At 42.4% G+C, this 17,454-nt stretch overlaps 1 protein-coding gene across 5 annotated transcripts in view; it reads left to right on the forward strand.

Moving 5' to 3' along the window:
- SLC4A7 (solute carrier family 4 member 7) overlaps nt 1-17,454 on the forward strand; it is a 111,231-nt gene continuing 93,777 nt past the window's right edge. For all 5 annotated transcript variants that reach the window (XM_032459407.1, XM_032459411.1, XM_032459412.1 and 2 more), the window contains exon 1: nt 1-263. In XM_032459407.1, the coding sequence (XP_032315298.1) occupies nt 216-263 (48 nt within the window). In that variant the 5' untranslated portion in view covers nt 1-215. The remainder of the gene's footprint in view (nt 264-17,454) is intronic.

The following is a 17,454-nucleotide window of genomic DNA, read 5'->3' on the forward strand; positions in this document are numbered from 1 at the left end:
GTCCCAAGCCGCGGCCTCGGGCCCGGAGACAGGCAGCCCCGCGGCCGCCGCGCACGCGCCCTCGTCTCGCGCGCACAGCTGTCCCCACGCGCGCGCCTCGCGCACGGACGCACGTTCGTTTCCCCTTGGGCGCTCGGCTCTCGGCGGCTGCGGCGGCGGCGGCCAGACCTCGCGGGGCAGCACCGGAGCGGCCGCCGCGGGCTGGAGGGCCGACCATGGAGGCGGACGGCGCCGGCGAGCAGATGAGACCGCTCCTCACCCGGGTAACGAGCGGGGTGCGGGCGCCGCGGGCGGCGGGGCTCCTCGGCGGGGGGCGCGGCGGACAAAGGCGGGGGCCCTGGCGGGAGCCGCGGGGCCGGCAGCTCGCCCGGGTCCGGCCCCCCCCATCGCCCGGCGGCCGGCGCGCCTGGCCGGCCCCTTTGTGTGGCCGCCCAGGGCGAGGGGGCGGGCGGCGCGGCGCCGAGGAGGCCCGCGTGGGGCGGCCGGCAGCGCGCCGCGGGCATCCCGGCCGCCGCGTCCTGGGCTCCCAGCATCCGGGGGGACCCGGGCACCCCGCGGGGTCCGCCGCCCAGCAGCCGGACCGGCGCTTCCTTCTCCCCGCAGCGCTCGCCTCTCGTTCCCGGGCGCTCTCCCTGCCCGCGTCCCGGTTCCGGTGGCCTTGGCGCTGGAGTTGAGGTTAGCCCTTCGGAAACCCATCCTCTTCTCCCTCGAAGGAGGAGCGCGGCTCCACCTGTCTAAGCCCCAGGCGGTGGGTAAGAGCTGGGTGAGGCTTCCCCGTGTGTCCCGTCTCCCCTCCAGCCCGCGGTGCGCTTTGTTCGGGGACTTGTCCGGCCGCGTGGACGAGCCGCCTGCCTTCGCGGCCAAGGCTACCTTGCGTTGCTGGCTCTGCCTGGTCCGCCTCCTCCTCCTCCTCCTCTTCTGGCGAAAACCGAGGCCTCGTCCTGCCGCAGGCCAAATAGAAAGAGGAAGGTGTCCCCTTTCCTCCGAGGCTGCTTCGGCTTCGGCTTCAGGGCTAGAGGGGAGTGGGGGTGGGCTTTGCAGAGGTCGCTGTTCACCTCTGGGATGCTGGACACGCGGCCCGGGCTCCTTAAACTGACTTCCTGCTTTCATGTGGGATGCATAGGTCCCCACGGCTCTGATTCTTTCCTCCCTTCATAGTTCTTGACTCGAAGAGGGAATAGAGGTGTTCGAAATTTTCCGACTTCCAGCTCTCACTTTGTGACCAGCACAGGAGGGAAGGTGGCAGTGAAAAATTTCCAGTCTGTCACAACTAACAGGAAAATTGCTTTTCACGTGTTTTTATTCAAGAATTTCACTGACTTTCCCCCGCCCCCACCTCCTGTCCTTTTAGAGATGACTGTAAGGGCCATGGAGACTAGCCGTTCGTCATTTCAGTATGTTCTCCTATAAATTCTCAAAACATGGAGAAGAACTTAGTCTCCAGACAGTGAAGTCATTTAGCAGTGGTTTTGGGGAAGAGTCCTCGTGGTGATGGTAATGGAATGCTGGAAACTCCTCTGTCCTAAGGAATCTTCTGTAAATCTTTGTGTGGCCTTTGAATACACTGTGTTTGGGATGTATTTCTTAACACCTCTAACAGTGTGTATCAGGTACACTGGGCCGTTCTTAAATTTATTTGCAAATTTTCACTTCAGTAAAGAGTGTCTGCGTTTTCATGAAGCTGGGGAGGAACTATGATATATTCTCAGATTTGCCTCCTTAGCTTGCAGAAGAAGCTTATGGATAATGCCATTGCCTTCCACACCATTCATTCATTCATTGTGGTAACACTTACTTAGAACTTATCCTGCAGTGCCCAATGCAACAGAACCAGCTCTGCTCAAAAGAGGGAGACAAGTGACAAAGAGATTATCAAACATGTTATTAACCGAGTGGCAGGGGAGCACTTTGGAGGGCTATACCTCTTAAATCTTGGGAAGCTAAGACTTGGCAACAGAAGTAACCATGCATACATTGATAATATGAATCAAATGTAATAAGCAGTCCTAAGGTCTAAAAAGTCAATGAGAGAAAGGAAAACTGTTGGCTTAAGTAGTAGAGAACACTGTCGCTTGAAAACTGGAAAGAGAGGGACTGTTGGCATTGACAGAGTTAACTCCTTCCTCACTGGTTTCGCCTGGTAAGTGAAAGTCATGGAAGCGGAAGATTATGATACTCGTTAGTCATAATTCCTGCAACTCCCAGCCAGCTGCTTAGTGTAGTCAAAATAAAGGTAGAATAAATTTATTATTCATAAAATGCTATCTTAGGTATATAGTCATGCGAAATTTTTTGAATAAATTGGTGGCAGTTTGTGTTACTCTGAAACTGGAGCCCCTCAGTTTCCTCATTTAGGTGCTACGGTTTCTTCTGCCCTTAAAATTCTGTAGTTTTCATTCATCGCGGGTCTGGGATAGAGTGGAAAGTAGCTTATTGAGAAATGCAATTTTTGTTTGCTGTGTTACAAAAGCTCATCATCACGGGCCTCCCTGAGAACTGGTTTGAACTGTCATTCTTGTTTTCTGGTATAGAGTAAATCCTGTTACAGTAAATATCACTGTTTAGCAGTTTCCCAGGTTTTTCAGATGTTCTAGTTTTAAACAGTGTGCGATTTAACAGAATTCTGTTAATAACTGTTACATGATTTCATTCATTTTACAGGTATCTATTCAGTATCTCCTCGGTGGCAGGGGATATAGGCAACAAGGTGGACAGAACCCTAACCTTGTTGAGTTTGTCACGTGTAGTGAATTCAGTGATAGTATTTGCATTCCTGCTAATTCCTTTTGTGAGTGGCAGTTAAGACATTTTCATGAGCCTGTTAGAAATACTCTTACAAAAGTAGTTGGTAGAAATGAAAGATACTACCAACCCAATGTGAATTCAGTGGTAATCGCCAGTGAGGGTGTTTGGCAGATCTGGAAGTATGCAGTTCTTTGGGGATCTCTGTGGCCAGGTATTGATAGCTCTAGAGATATTATGCACCCCAGGCATATTATCAGGATTTTAGTTGCCTTTTTGCCTTATAGTTGGTATCTCTGGGCCACCATCCATAGAAGTGTAATAAAGGGAGAAACAGCTAACCTGTCATCAGTCCAGATGAAACCGTGAGACAGCTGAGTCGGGCTGAAGAATTGCTTTACTTGGTAATTGAGCCTGGGATGTACACAGGTTTTCTTCTAAGAGAACTTAAGATGTGAAAATAGAGTGTTTTGTTACACTCGCCGACTCCTGTTACTTGAGTAGGTTAAAATCGAAAGCCAAAGTAACCTAGTGTTGGAGGAACCTGATATATTATTTTAGTGCTTTGTGGTGGACTCAAAACCTCGCTGCTTGTGCTTGTCAGCATCCTGTGGTGGGTTGCTTTTCTTCCTCTTTCCTTCCCCTTCTTTCTCGCTGTATTTTACTGCAATTTGATCTTTAAAGTCGATAGTACCTGCAACTCGCAAGATAGGCCATTTATATTAGGGAACACGCAGGTGATTCCTAGGGTTAAAATTACAGATTATTCATTGTGGCTTTTGACTCGTATTATCGCTTCCTCTTACTGATTACAGATTCTTCTGTAGTTAATCAGTTTTTATGCATACATTATTTCCAGATTTTGCAAGAAGCATGTAATAAGTAATAAAGATCAGTGTTCACAAATGTAAAGATTCAGTTGGCTGTCTCCCCCTCCTTTTTAGTCCCCTATTGAACAAGGGAATTTTTGATTCCTGTACAAAGTGGGTAGCTCTTCCAACATTCTAACTGACAATGAAGTTTGCCTCTGTTTTTGTCGGCAGACAACTTAGTGTATTTTGTTGAGTGATACTCATTGAATTTTACAACTTGTGGAGACTTTTAGGATTATTGGTAATTAAAGCAGACCCTTGAACAGTGCGGAGGTCGAGGGTGCAACCCTCCACGCAGTCGAAAATCCACATAGAACTTTTCCAGTCGGCCTTCATCTCCACGGTTCCACATCCACGGATTCAACCAATGGCAGATCACATAGAACTGTGGTATGCAGTTATTGAAAAAAAGTCTACATGTAAGTGGAGTCCTGGAGATCGAACCTGTGATGTTTGAGGGTCAGCAGTGTAACGGTAACCCATGAGGGGGTCTGTCTGTGGCGGGCTAGGGTGGCAGTGCTCCTGCTGACAGCCTCCCTGAGGGCAGAGGGCTAGCAGACTGGAGTAGAGCTAGATTTCCGCAACAGTGACTTTTTCCTAACATGGGCTAGACAGTTTAAATGACTGCTGTAAAATGAGAGTGGCCAAATATATCCAGAGAAAAATATAATTCGAAAAGACACGTACATTCCAATGTTGATAGCAGCACTATATGCAATAGCCAACTTATGGAAACGACCCAAATGTCCATCGACAGGACTGGATAAAGAAGATGTGGTGTATTTATACAATGGAATACTACTCAGCCATAGAAAAGAATAAAATAATGCCATTTGCAGCAACATGGATGGACCTGGAGATCATCATTCTAAGTGAAGTAAGTCAGGAAAAGAAAAATACCATAGGGTATCACTTATATGTGAAATCTAAAAAAAAGACACAAATGAGCTTATTTATAAAACAGAAACAGACTCACAGATATAGAGAACAGACTTATGGTTATGGTGGGGAATGAGGGTGAGAAGGGATCAATTGGGAGTTCGAGATTTGCACCTCTTGGGGAGTGATGGAAATGTTAGCCATCTTGATTGTGGTGATGGTGTCATCGGTGTAGACATCTATCAAAATTCATCAAATTATACATCTGAAATATGTGTAGTTTACAGGAATCATACCACAACAAAGGTGTTAAAAAAAATGATGAGTGTGGTGAAACACTTTTTTTCAGAGCTTGGTTTTGAAAGATAACATGATTATGATATTGATTTGAATTTTTTATCTGGAGCTAATGTGCCACTACAGAAAGGTTCTAGTTTGGCTATTTAAAGCAGATTTTCAGATTTTCTCCAAAGAGCTTATTTTTAAGTATTTTAAGTTTTCTTTAACCATAGTTTGGATTTTAATAAGTGTATTTAGACCGGTTTTTTGTTTGTTTGTTTGTTTTTGGAGGTGGGGAACAGTATCATAGTGAAGGGTAAAACACAGTCCACCTTTCATAACGGAATAGAAAAGATGCATTAATATTTTAAATATCCTTCCTTTTTCTTTGTAGAGTGTAACGTCGAGCGGTGTAGTTTGGTCCTCATTCTTTCCACACGTCAGGCAGTATAGAATCATCCTCTCTCTGGGTTCTAGGACTGCTCTGCTGCTTTTTGCCAGTTTGCTCGATGTGGAGAGCTGTTGAGTTGCATATTATCTGTGATTAGGAACTGGGGCATTGGATGTATCTTTGCAAGTGGATTCCCGTGTGCAAGATGCCTGTATTCTTTAAAAAAATTTTTTTTCTTAATTTTTTTCTTTGCCTGTACTCTTAATAGAGCCTAAGAAGGGAAAAGATGATACTTAAAATCTATTTTTCGCATACTTTCCCACTGCGTGTAATTGACCCTTTGGTGCTTTTGTGCTTGGTGCCCGCTCTTTTATATACAGAATATTTTCAGCCTAATACTACTCTTTATTCTGGAAAAATCCTGAAAATACTCACACAGAACTCCTCTCACTTTAGGGATTGATGTATTCAGCAAAAAAAAGGGAATAAAGCTAATCTACGTCTAGTAGACTCTCTCTTCCCATTGAGTTCTGTGGTAGTGCTGGAGACGTTTCTGTGAAGTCCTGAAGAAACACATTTTTATGAGAATTTAAGTTAGAAGTTCCGGGTTCAATCCCCCATAGCTCCATTAAAATAAATAAATAAATGAATGAATGAATGAATAAATAAATAAATAAATAACAATAAATAAACCTAATTACCCCTCCTGCCAAAACAAAACAAAACAAAACAAAAAGAATTTAAATTAGAAGTTCCTATTTTATTATATTTTGGCTACTGGGCTATTATCTTGACTTAGAAAACACCCTTTCTTTTTCAAAACTTTTGCGTTTTGTAGTATTTGCTGTGGGTGGGTGGGGGTTCAGGGGAAGGGAGGGAGGAGGGTCTGAATTTCAGCAGGTGCAGCTTTGGCGCTAGGCTGGGTGAGAGGGGCCTGGGCTGGGCCTCCGCCCACACTGGCTCTGTCCTCTGAGTGTCCCTCAGAACCCTCAGATCCAGATGTGGTGGCCCTGCGTGTGTCACCTTTTCAATTCAGTACATCTTCTCTCCAGATCACGTCCCTAACTGGACTCGAATCATGCTTGGGGATTCTCTGATCTGCATTTAAAACTCTAGAATTTTTTTTGTTTCTCCTGGGCATTCACACGGTCATGTTTGCATTTGCTGCAGAATTATATTTCTAGTCAATACTACTGTCTAACTATGAAATGTATTGCATTTTTCAAATCCCAGAGGAGATTCCATATTGTATAAGGTGAATTAAAGATCAGCTTTCTTAATCCTAATGTATTTATTTAAAATCAGAGACACCTGTGGAGAAACCAGACCACACCTGTTGTAATAGTTCTCACAGTTATTCAATAGGATTTCCTTTGCTTGATATTGTTAATTGTTCAACACGATCCCTTTGAGTAGACTTTATTCACTTTGCACCAAGAACATCGCATGGTGAGTTCTCTGCTGGTTTTTCATTAGTTTGGCATGAAAAGTGCTCTGAACTCTGTCCTGGCATTTGGGTATTAATGGTGCCATAGATAACATAGCATTGTCTATTTAAAAATTGCTTCTGAAATGGACATGCCCATGGGGACCGTGGAAGGGGCTCGGGGGTCCGTGAGTCACCAGAAACTGAAAAAATTTAAGCTTGTATGCATCCTTTTCTAGGAGAGGATCAAATAGCTTTACTTTCAGACCTCAAAGGGGTTTATAATCCAAAACACAGCTAAGGCCTAGTCTAAAATTTAGCTCAGCTTGGTTTTGTGCCCTCCTTAAAAGTTCATGGTCTTATATTTTGCCAACTAGATGACAATAATTACTAACTTCACCCCAGTATTTGCTAAAGTTTGTTTTGCAGAACACTGTACACCTGTTGAAGGTTTTGCCAAAGAACCATTCTATAGCCGAGTAAGTTTGGGAAATGTCACTTGGAATACTTTTGGGAGATTCACAGTGGATAATGGTGTATTAAAGGCTCTGAGAAGTCCTGTAATAAACACAGTAAGCTTTGATGGGGAGAGGATGCAGCCATGTGAGGTAGACTTTTCTGATGGTTCTTACAAAATATGAACAGTAGGTCACTAACGTGTTGTATTATAAGTCTAAGAAAGCAAATCCTGTGGTATCTATAATTCACTTTCTTGCAGTAATAAGAGATTTGAAAAATGTATCACTTAAGAAGATGCTTTGGAAGCAACATAACAGGTCACTGGGTGAGTAGATCATGGTATGTCCACACAGTGGGATTCTCCAGCTGTGAAGAAGAATGAGACGATCTCTTTGTACTGATGTGGCGAGATCTCTAGGGTAAATTGATCTTAAAAAACCGAGGTGTGGGGTCAGAAGATACTGTTTCGTGCCTTTTCTCTAAGTGGGGAGTAAGAATGTCTGTTTGTATTTATTAGTATTTGTATAAATACACTGGAAAGATTACCGAAAAACGAGTGAAGATGAGGGACCAGGACTTGAGGCAGGAGTGGAAGCAAAACTTTCGGTATAGTCTGGATTTTTGAACCATGCAAACACATTCAGTGAAATAGGATGACTTCCTGTTTCGTGCTATGTCATGGGTTGACATACCTCTGGCTGTTTCGTGAGAGAATTGTATGTCGTTAACAGTCTAACGCGTTGTGACCTGCTTAACTTTTCCTGTCATAAAGATACCACATAAATAACGGGGCAATACCCGGCTACCAGTAAGATCCCATGCTCCGTGCCTGGCAGTGATACTAAATGTTCGATTCCCTTGGAGGTTTTGAGTTTGCGTGTTCCTGACGTCCGGATCCTTCCCTCGCTTTCAGCTCCTTCCTGCCCAGGGATTTAGATTAATGAGGAGTGAGTGGAAGGTAGGATGAGGGGAGAGACTGAGGTGCTGCTGTTGTAAATAAAAGGGCCTTAGGCCTAAGGAAGTAGCTGCTTGGTTTTTTATATATATGTCTTTAAACTTAGAATTTTCATTTGTGATTTTTTTTTGTGTTTCCCTTTGAGAATCATATGTATTTAAAAAAAATTGTCCAGATTAATTACATTTGTTGAGATCACTGTGGCACAGTTGTGGGGGGCACCTTTCACGTTGCTTTCCTGTTTTTGCTCCAGAAGGCACCAGTGCTGTGTGACTGGTTTCTCCTGGAGCTGTGCCACTCGGCGGGACGGAGGGGACACGTCACTGTAACTGCAGATTCCTCGTGGTGTTGTATGTATTCCACGCGAGATTCCCGACATTGAAAAAATCCAGTTAAACATAAGACTAAAGAAACGATTTCCGGCGAGCCAGTTTTTAGAATTCAGTAATTTGGGAAAGAGAGAGAATCATTCTCTCCTTCTCCTGAAAGTTTTTTTATGTTTCCATTGAAGATAGAGCTCAGTGGGGTTCTTTCTGAGCCTAAAGCATCCCGGGCAAAACAGTGGAACCCCACTCAAGGTTCTGCTCATTCCTCCTCCAGTCCTGGGTTACACCAAGCAGACGAGAAGTCTTTGTCTTCATGGTAACACCGCAGTTAACCTTGTGGTTGGACAGCGTCACATGTGTCACACGGATGTGAATCACTCATCTGGGGTTTATGGTTTGGTCCTTGCTATGGCTAAGCTGGAGAAGAGTACCATTTACCGTGAAGCCCGTTGCATGATTTTACTTGGATAATAGTTGAAAGCTCTGGTTGCTTCAGAAAGCTGAATTAGCTGTAGTTCTTTTTCTGTATTTAAAAGCTTTTATTACTATAACTTTTGTGAATTAGTTGCTAATGTTATAGACATGAGCCATTTTAGTGAAATTTGCCTCTTTGCCTCCGGATTCTCTCAGGGCAGGGATAGAGTTTTTCTGGATCATTGCTCAGTCCTCAATTAGGTCTATTCTTGGTTTTAAAACATAGAAGACAATCAGTGAATATCTGTTCAATGAGTGAATGTTAGGATAAAACCATGAACTCTGTAAGATTTGAAGTTGGATATATTCCTAGTTAATTGTTTAATCAGTTAATGAATTATATAACTTTTATTTGTGATGTTACCTTTAAGAAAAAGACTCCTGCTCTGCTTGGTTTGGCTGCCAGTGGGAGAGACTAGAATACTCCTTTCCTTGCTTCTGTTGAGGAGGAATATTGAATAAACAGTTTGGATTGATCCCAAAGTAAGAGTGCTTAACATATTTTGAAACCTGAGGTAGGATTTTAGGCAAGTGAGCATCAGTAAAATGAAAATTTTATGACTCTTAAGATATTTTCGCACGTTTCAAATACATTTATATTGATTGTTGGAAAACAGCGGGTATTTTACTTATTTATCAATACTTGTTTTATGAAAATCAGTGACTTTCAAAGTATATGATTACAGCCAGTGGCAAGAAAAGGGATCTCAGATCCAGGTACAGTGTCAGCTGTTACACATACTGGTTTAATATTGCACTGTTTCTCTTAATTCTTTAGAGTTATTACTTGTGTAATAGAATTTTTTTGTTCATCTGCTTTCAGTTTTATGGTTTTGAGGTTCATGGACCCTCGTCCTTCCTGGACTGTCTCCCTGACTTTGCAGTCGGTGTGTCAGTATTTGTACAGGTGCTGGGACTAACCAATGCATCGACTCGGTGGAGTCCTTCAGTACTCTGTATTTATTTTTGTTTTCCTTTCATTGTTCCCAGATGACCTCATGACATGTTCAGGAGGGACTTCCTTATTCATTTTGGCACGTGCGTTAGCGGTGTCCTCAGTATAAGGTTCTGTTATGAGCCTGTTTATATCTGGACAACTTGGAATAAGAGACTCTTTCAGACTAAAATTGGCCTCCATTTGGTCTTTCATCTTTATTCAATAATGGGGAATTCACTAAATAACCACAAGCCCAAAACCTCTTTTTCAAAACAAGGTAAAATTTGGAGGTGGCCCCTGGTGTAACAGGCATGTGCTTGGGTTTCAGACACACCTGGGTTCCCTGTCCCTAATCTGCCACCAGCTGGCCTTTGGGCAGCTACCATCTTTGAGTCTCATTTTTTTCTCATTTGTAAAATTGAAATTATTGGGCTTACTCATCTTGTGTTCATATAAAATATCTCATGTACCAAAATTCTAAGCGTTAGTGTACGTATTGATGGAAGAAATAGAAAGTAGAGAGTCTTATTAACTCCTCTTAAAGCTGGCATTGAGACATTCGGGTTAACTCTGCGGAGAGGGGCTGTGTTTTAGGAAGGACTCAATTTTCCTCCTGTGTTTTTCATTTACTCTCACTGCCACCCTCACAGCACTTCTGGTTTTCCCCACACCACGCAGTTCTGAGATGCTCGCTGAGTGCCCTGCAGTAAGGATGTGTCAGAGGATACAGGTGAACGTCCAGGTGAAACAGGCACACAGGGCAAGGTGTAGGGGGAGGCGTCCGGAGCCTCCATGGAAACCCCTCTCCCAGCACCTGCATGTGTTCAGGCACCCGGAAGCTCTCTGCACCCTACACTTCTGGCAGTTTTGTGGAGGCACGACAGTCATTAAATCCATTTGAGCCCCTCTCCCCTGTCTGGAGGATGGGGGGTAGGGCTGAAAGTTCCGAGCTTCTCATTGTGGCCTTTCTGTTTCTTCTGGTGACCAGCCCCCACCCAGGAGCCCTCCCAGAGTCACCTCATCAGAACAAAAGACACTGCTGTCACCCAGGAAATTCAAGGGGTTTAGGAGCTCTGTGTCTGGAATGGGGTCAGAGACCAAATATTAGAACAAGAGATGCTGCTAGAACTCTTGCCGTGTAGGAAATTCCAAGGGTTTAGGAGCTGTGCGCCGGGAACCAGGGACGGAGACCAATGTATGTGTTCTTGTCTCTTATCTCACAGGTTAGATGATAGTTTATTGCCTTAAGCCTCAAATTTAAAAGAATATAATTATATTTCGACAAAATGCTTAGAAGTTTAAAGCATAATATAATTATTTTTCTTTAAATAATTTTAGCCATTTGACAAAACATTTAAAATGTGATATATGTCTCTCCTTTCAAAAACAGAGTACTGATCATTAGCTCGCTTTGGGCTAGTGGGTATTTTTAATCTTACCTTGTTTTAATTTTCTTTTGTCGTTGAATTTCTTATCTGCTATAGATTCCGTATAGATAACAAAAGAAATCACATAATTAAAAATGGATTGGGAGAAGGGTTTTCTGTCACTGGCACCAGTTTTGCCTCCTAAGATAGGTGGTCTTCTGATTTTTGGCTTGTCCTACCAGCTCAGTTCTGTCTTGATGACGTTTTACTGTATTTTCTTGTTAGTGTTTGGATTTCAGAATTTAGTCTGCAGAGTATTGCAGTGCAAAAGCGTTTATTAGCACACTGCTTGGCAAAGAAGGTACCTACTCGTTACCCTGCTGAGGCTTGATGATAAGAAATCATACTTCATAGAGTTCAAAGTTTTCTCCTTAAATCTGTCATTTACATTTTTTTCTGTTATCTGAAATAATAAGAATGTATTTTATTGGATAAAGTGAATGTTCTGAATTTTGTTTTGCATGTACATACACACTTTATATAAGTGTTTATATATTTATTTGAATCATTGGATAATTGAACAACTTAGAGATATTTAGGAATTTTCAGATTAACTGTGTAACGGGTTTTATTGAGTTAAAATAGTCAAGTTCCCATTCCGTTTTACAAACATGTGATTTCTCGAAAAGGTCGTGGGAGTTTTAAGGTAGTGCAGTGTGTGTTAAGGAGATCAGGACGGACTTTATTAACTGCACTTTTCTTAGATTGATGTTTTCTTACCTACATTTTTCAGGCTACTGCACCTCTTTTTTAAAGACACTTTTGACAGAGGTAAGATATAAACAAATAAAAGTAATTTAACCGATTAGAAATCAAAATGGAATATTTTAACGTAATGATCTCACAGCAGAGTGTGGGCTCCCCCAAGTTAGAGTTCGCATTGGAGGTGCGATGAGCAGAGGTGGGAGGTAAGGGAGTGAGGGAAGGGATTGTTAGATTAAATTTCATCGTTTCAGATCGCAATTGAAAAATGCCAATTGTGTATTTTACAGAATCGCATCTGCTCAGTTTTTGTATGTTAACTTATTTTGCTGTCCTCTGCTGATTGCGTTAATTTAGCAACAAATGGGTTGAAAAGGTGAAGTGATGAATATTGAGTGGACTAGCCGGGAAGGGCTGTTTTATACTTGAAATACGAGTGCTGCTTCACTTATGGACGTCCAGTAGGGGCAGTTTCAGGTTACAGTTTGGTGGCAGTGAGGTTCAGATCACTGGAGATTATGTCTTCTCCCTGTGTCCGCAGTAGGCAGAGAAGTGTGTGATGGAGGTGTTCATTGAGAAAATTTTGTAGAAAGCCACCATGGTAACATTCTCACCTTTATTTTCCAAGCAGCCTCAAGCGAAGGGTCTGTACGTAGTATTAAGTGAGCGTCGGTAGACTAATTTGGATCGGGCCTGTTGGGTAGGGGCCGATGAATGCCTTGAATCACTGGTGTTGCAGCTTTTATCTTAGCTTGTTGTCCGAAATAAATAAGCTGACCTGTGGTTTCCAGAGCGCAGGCCTAGGGTCTTCAGTGAGAACTTTCCTATCACTGTGTGGGTCGTGAGTTACAGGTTTAACTTGCTCCTTTTCGCCTTGTCCTCCACTTTTCAAAGTAGCCATGGAGCTAAAACCCTGAAAACCTGTGCTTGTCCAGCTTTTCAAGTAGAAATCCTCCTTGATGTTTAACGGGGTTAGCCATCATAAATTCAAACTATCCTAAGGCGACAATGCGTTTAATCCATTTAACCTACATCATAGCTTAGCCCCGCCCACCGTAGAGGTGCTCGGGACACTTACATTGCCCTCCAGTTGGGCACAGTCATCTCCAAGCCTAATTTATAATAAAGCATTGAAAAATAGCTCATGTAGTGTATTGAATGCTGTTCTAACGGTGAAGAGCAGAGTGGTTGTCCAGGTCCAGGCCGGTTCAATTGTTCACCCTGATTGTGTGGCTGACCCAGAGCTGCGGCCGCCCAGCCTCACGAGGGAGGGCCGTCCCACCTACCACTGGCCTGGGAAAAGATCAGAATTCAAAATTTGAGGCAGGGTTTCTACCGAATGTGTATTGCTTTAGTACCAAGGGAAGGTGGATCGTCTGAAATTTACGGCGGGTTACCCCACATATGTCTTCCTTCTGAATCTTCTTACTGTTTTCCAGACTTCAGGGTGTGATTTATTAGTGGTTAGCAAAAACAGCTAGTGGATTATCACAAGCGTTAAAAGCAAAAAAGGAAACAAGAGTAGAAAATAGCAATACCTTGCAGCGGTAAGGACAAATGCTGTTTAGTGGAACTTTCGTTTGTTTCATACATACATATGTAGACACGTAAACAGACGTGTATGTCTTGGTTGTGATGTGAAGTGCGTTTCTTTCCAGGGGTGGATTTGATTGCATTCTTCTGGGAATAATACTTACGCTGTTTTCATTTAAAGCTTTAACATATCCAAGTAAGTATTTAGATTAAACCCTGTTATTTGACTCATAAATTACGCTACATCAGACATTTTTGTATTGGAGACGTTAACTTCATCTTCCATTAACAGTAGTTTCCTGGTTCCATGTATAGTGAATGAAGTGCACTGAGACGGTAGACCTGCCAACAGGTTTTTCTCTGGTCATTTTCAAACTCTCATCGACTTGGAGCTCATGAGCAAAGAAAAATTGATAATATTTGTAATTAGAAAGACTGTGTTTCATCAGTTTGATCCAGAAGTACCAGGCATACCGCAGTGTCCCTAATGAGAAGGTCGTTTGGAAAGGACCTACGTGGAAAACGCGGTAGGGAAGACCTTACCTTTAACCCTGCAGCAGCTGGATCAGAACTCTAGCAGGGCAGATTAACTAACTGCTTTGAGATTTTGTAAGATGAGAAGCGTGGAACCCTTAATGAACATGGAACTGTAATTCCTGTTTCCTGTGGATGCAAACACATGATTAGAAGAGGCTTGAAAGAAGACAAGCATTGTTTATTGTATTGGTTAATCCTTAGAAACTTAGTTATTTTTTGGATCTGAAGGAGATTCCATTTGGTTCAATAGCTTATTGGTATATGAAGGAATGAGTCTGATTCTATTTGATAAACTATAATATAAGACTCAGTATATTTGCAGATTAAGTATCTGAAAGCGAAAAAAGCAGAAAGTGTTCTGTATGATTCTGCTTGTGTGTATTTAATGGAAGGAAATTCAATATTGAATATTATGATTAATATTGAATAGTGAAATAGATCAAAGCTAAATATTGAGTATCTCTTGGAGGTGGAATTTGAGGCTAAACAGATCATAGGTTTTAGTTTTCCAACTTTTTACAAAGAGCAGGCATTTTTTGTTTTAAGAATATTTTAAGATACCAGAAGTTACTCTCTCACAGCCACTTCCCACACAGATCGGTAGAATGATGATCTCTGAAAGAATTAAACTATTTTTTGGGGCGATTGGACAAGGTGGTCATCTTTTTTGGAGCCTGCCGACTGGATCCTCATTCTGACACCACAGCAATGGCTTTTAATTATTGACCTGTGCGTTTTGTTTTTAGCGTGAAGATGCTTGTACTGAAAACCAGTCTCACACAATCAAGGTTTAGGCTTCTGAAGAGTTTTGTGTGTTTAGGTACCGCTGTCATCGTACCAGAAGTCTTCTGAATTATGCACGCCATTCTAGAAATGAGACCCTTGAAGAGATTTTCAAGGCTAATCGATGTTGGAGCTTTTGACGACTGTTAGAGAGGTCGTCAGTGGAACCACGGTAGGAATTTACGCCTGTTTCTGATGTGCAGTGTCGTTCATGTGATTTGGTAACCAGTATACGCCCGTAATTCTTATTCTTTGAACTCAGAGGTGGTTGTCTGTCCGTCTTAGTTTTTTTCCTTCTTTATGCTGTTTGCACTTTCTTTCATTATCTAATTAGAATCTGCAGCTCATATATATTTCATTTAAACACCTAAGTTGTTATGCGTTTTTTTGCCCCCCAAATCCTTTTTTTTCTTTTTTTTTTTTTTTGAAATGCATTCATGCAGATACTTGCCAGGGCTTTTTAAAATAAAATTGTTAGGTAGATGGTTTTTCTTACTTTTTCTTTCTGTGTTCTTAACTGGCTGCCTGCAACCCCCTGATAGCTCCGGGTTTGTGGTCCCTCACCCAGACTTGCCCTTCTGTGAACAGTAGTCATTATGCTCCTCATTTTTACATCTAAGTGCTGCATGAGAAACTGAGACAGACATTTCGTAAGAATGTACTCTTTTTAGGGTTCATTGATTTCACAGAATATATATTTATAAGGAGTAAAAATTAAAAAAAATAACTTTGTATAGAGGTATCTAAAAGTGTCAGTCACTGTAAAATAAGTTGATTTTATATAATTGTCCATTGTTATTATAAATTAGGGTGATGTTCACAGTTCTGATACTGCTGATGGTTTCATTGAATATTTTCTCTTGTGTCATGAGTACTGCTGAGAGCATAACAGAACGAGTTGGAACGTAACCCTGCCAGTCACACGTTCGAGGAATGGCAGCGTTCTTCCTGTTTGACGCCTGAGGACAGTGGCTCTCAGAAGCACGGGGCCTCTGCTCAATTCACTCAGCCAGCGGATGGAGGAGTCAGAGTTCAGACCCAGGCTGTCTGGCCCTCGAGGTGGTGCAGCGAATGCCCTTAATACCCATCTTAACATAGCGGAAAATGCTCCCAAAGCAAACAAAGGATATCTTTTATTTTGTGCTCAGCAGTGTCTTTTTTCTTTTTTTTTTTAAATTTAATGTAAATTATTTTTAACTTAATTTTTCCCCCCTAACGGAGGCACTGGGGATTGAACCCAGGACCTTGTGCCCACCAAGCATGGACACCACAGAGCTCTACCCCCCACCCAGTAGTGTCTTTTTCTTAATACGAATGTGACTGTGTAGAGTGGATATACATGGTGGGTACGGCCTTTGTCTTTCTGAAAGCTCAAAGCTAATGGTTTTCCTTGTTGGGATTTAGCCAGTTTTTCCCCTCCCTGATGAGAGAACTAATTTAAACACTATTTTTATTACCTTGCTTACCCTTTATCTTTCTTCCCTGTTATCTGCTGATGTTCACCCAGACATGGAGAGTGTTGACACCTGACTCACAGCCTTCCTGTAGGTCCCTCAGGCGAAGGCCTTTTATCCTCCTGGGTGGAGAGTGCTGGGGGGCAGGAGGGGTGACCCGTTCAGCCTCTTGACTTTTCTCAGCTACCATGACCCTTACTTCCACTCTGCCGAGCTCATGGCCGAAGCTTCCAGAGCTCCTGTAAGAGATTTCTTAAATTCAGGTATTTCAGCCTAACTAAAAGCTCCTTTATTTTTTTTAAGCTCTTTGCTTTTACTCTACTAATCCCATAATTCTCGTTCTTTGAAGTTGGAGGCTTTTAAGTCACTTAATCTCCCTCTCCCCTGCCTTTTTTGTCTACTGACTCCACCTCCCTGTCTAGTTTAGAATGTATGGTCCTTATCCAGTCTCTGTCTTTTTTTTTTTTTTTAATTAACATGTTAAAATTTTTATTCCAAAAAAATCTATGAAGACATTTTCTTAAATTGAAGTAGAGTCAGTTACAATGTGTCAGTTTCTGGTGTCCAGCACAGTGTCCCAGTCATGCATATACAGACGTATATTCGTTTTCATATTCTTTTTCATTAAAGGTTATTACAAGCTATTGAACATAGTTCCCTGTGCTCTACGGAATAAATTTGTTTTTTTATCTGTCTTTATGTACAGAGGTTATCATTTGCAAATCTCAAACTCCCAAATTTGTCCCTTCCCACCCCCTCGCCTCTGTCTTGTCTGAGAGAGAGAATACCATTATGTCTGTTGGTTTTAAATATTTTGGTAAATCCCTAAGCCTCAGTCAATCTAACTGTGCTGGGATTGTTCAAAACAAGTGGAAAAATTACGTTGCACAGCCTTGTAGATTGGTACCCACCTCCATTCATGGTTCTCTCTGATTCTGCAAAGATAGAAAGTACTCCATGTCTTCCTCATTCTCCTGTTCTCTCCTCTGGCCACGCTGAACATTCTCTGCTCTCTTGACTGTCCTCTCACCCCTCAATCCTAGAAATGTTGCTACTTTCTTCACAGAGTCAGTAGAAGATGTCAGAAGGGAGGTCCACCCACTACTGTTTCTACTTGGATAACTCGGCTGAAATGTAAAATGTTTTAGAACTTATGAAACCTTCCCTTCTTTCTGCATTTCTTATCTCAGTGTATGGCACCACGCGCTGTTTGGTTACTCAGGTTTGGAAATGCGAGCATTATCCATGACTTTTCTCTCCCTCTGCCCAGACACCAAA

The sequence above is a fragment of the Camelus ferus genome, chromosome 17 (assembly GCF_009834535.1).
Source record: "Camelus ferus isolate YT-003-E chromosome 17, BCGSAC_Cfer_1.0, whole genome shotgun sequence".
Taxonomy (NCBI): domain Eukaryota; kingdom Metazoa; phylum Chordata; class Mammalia; order Artiodactyla; family Camelidae; genus Camelus; species Camelus ferus.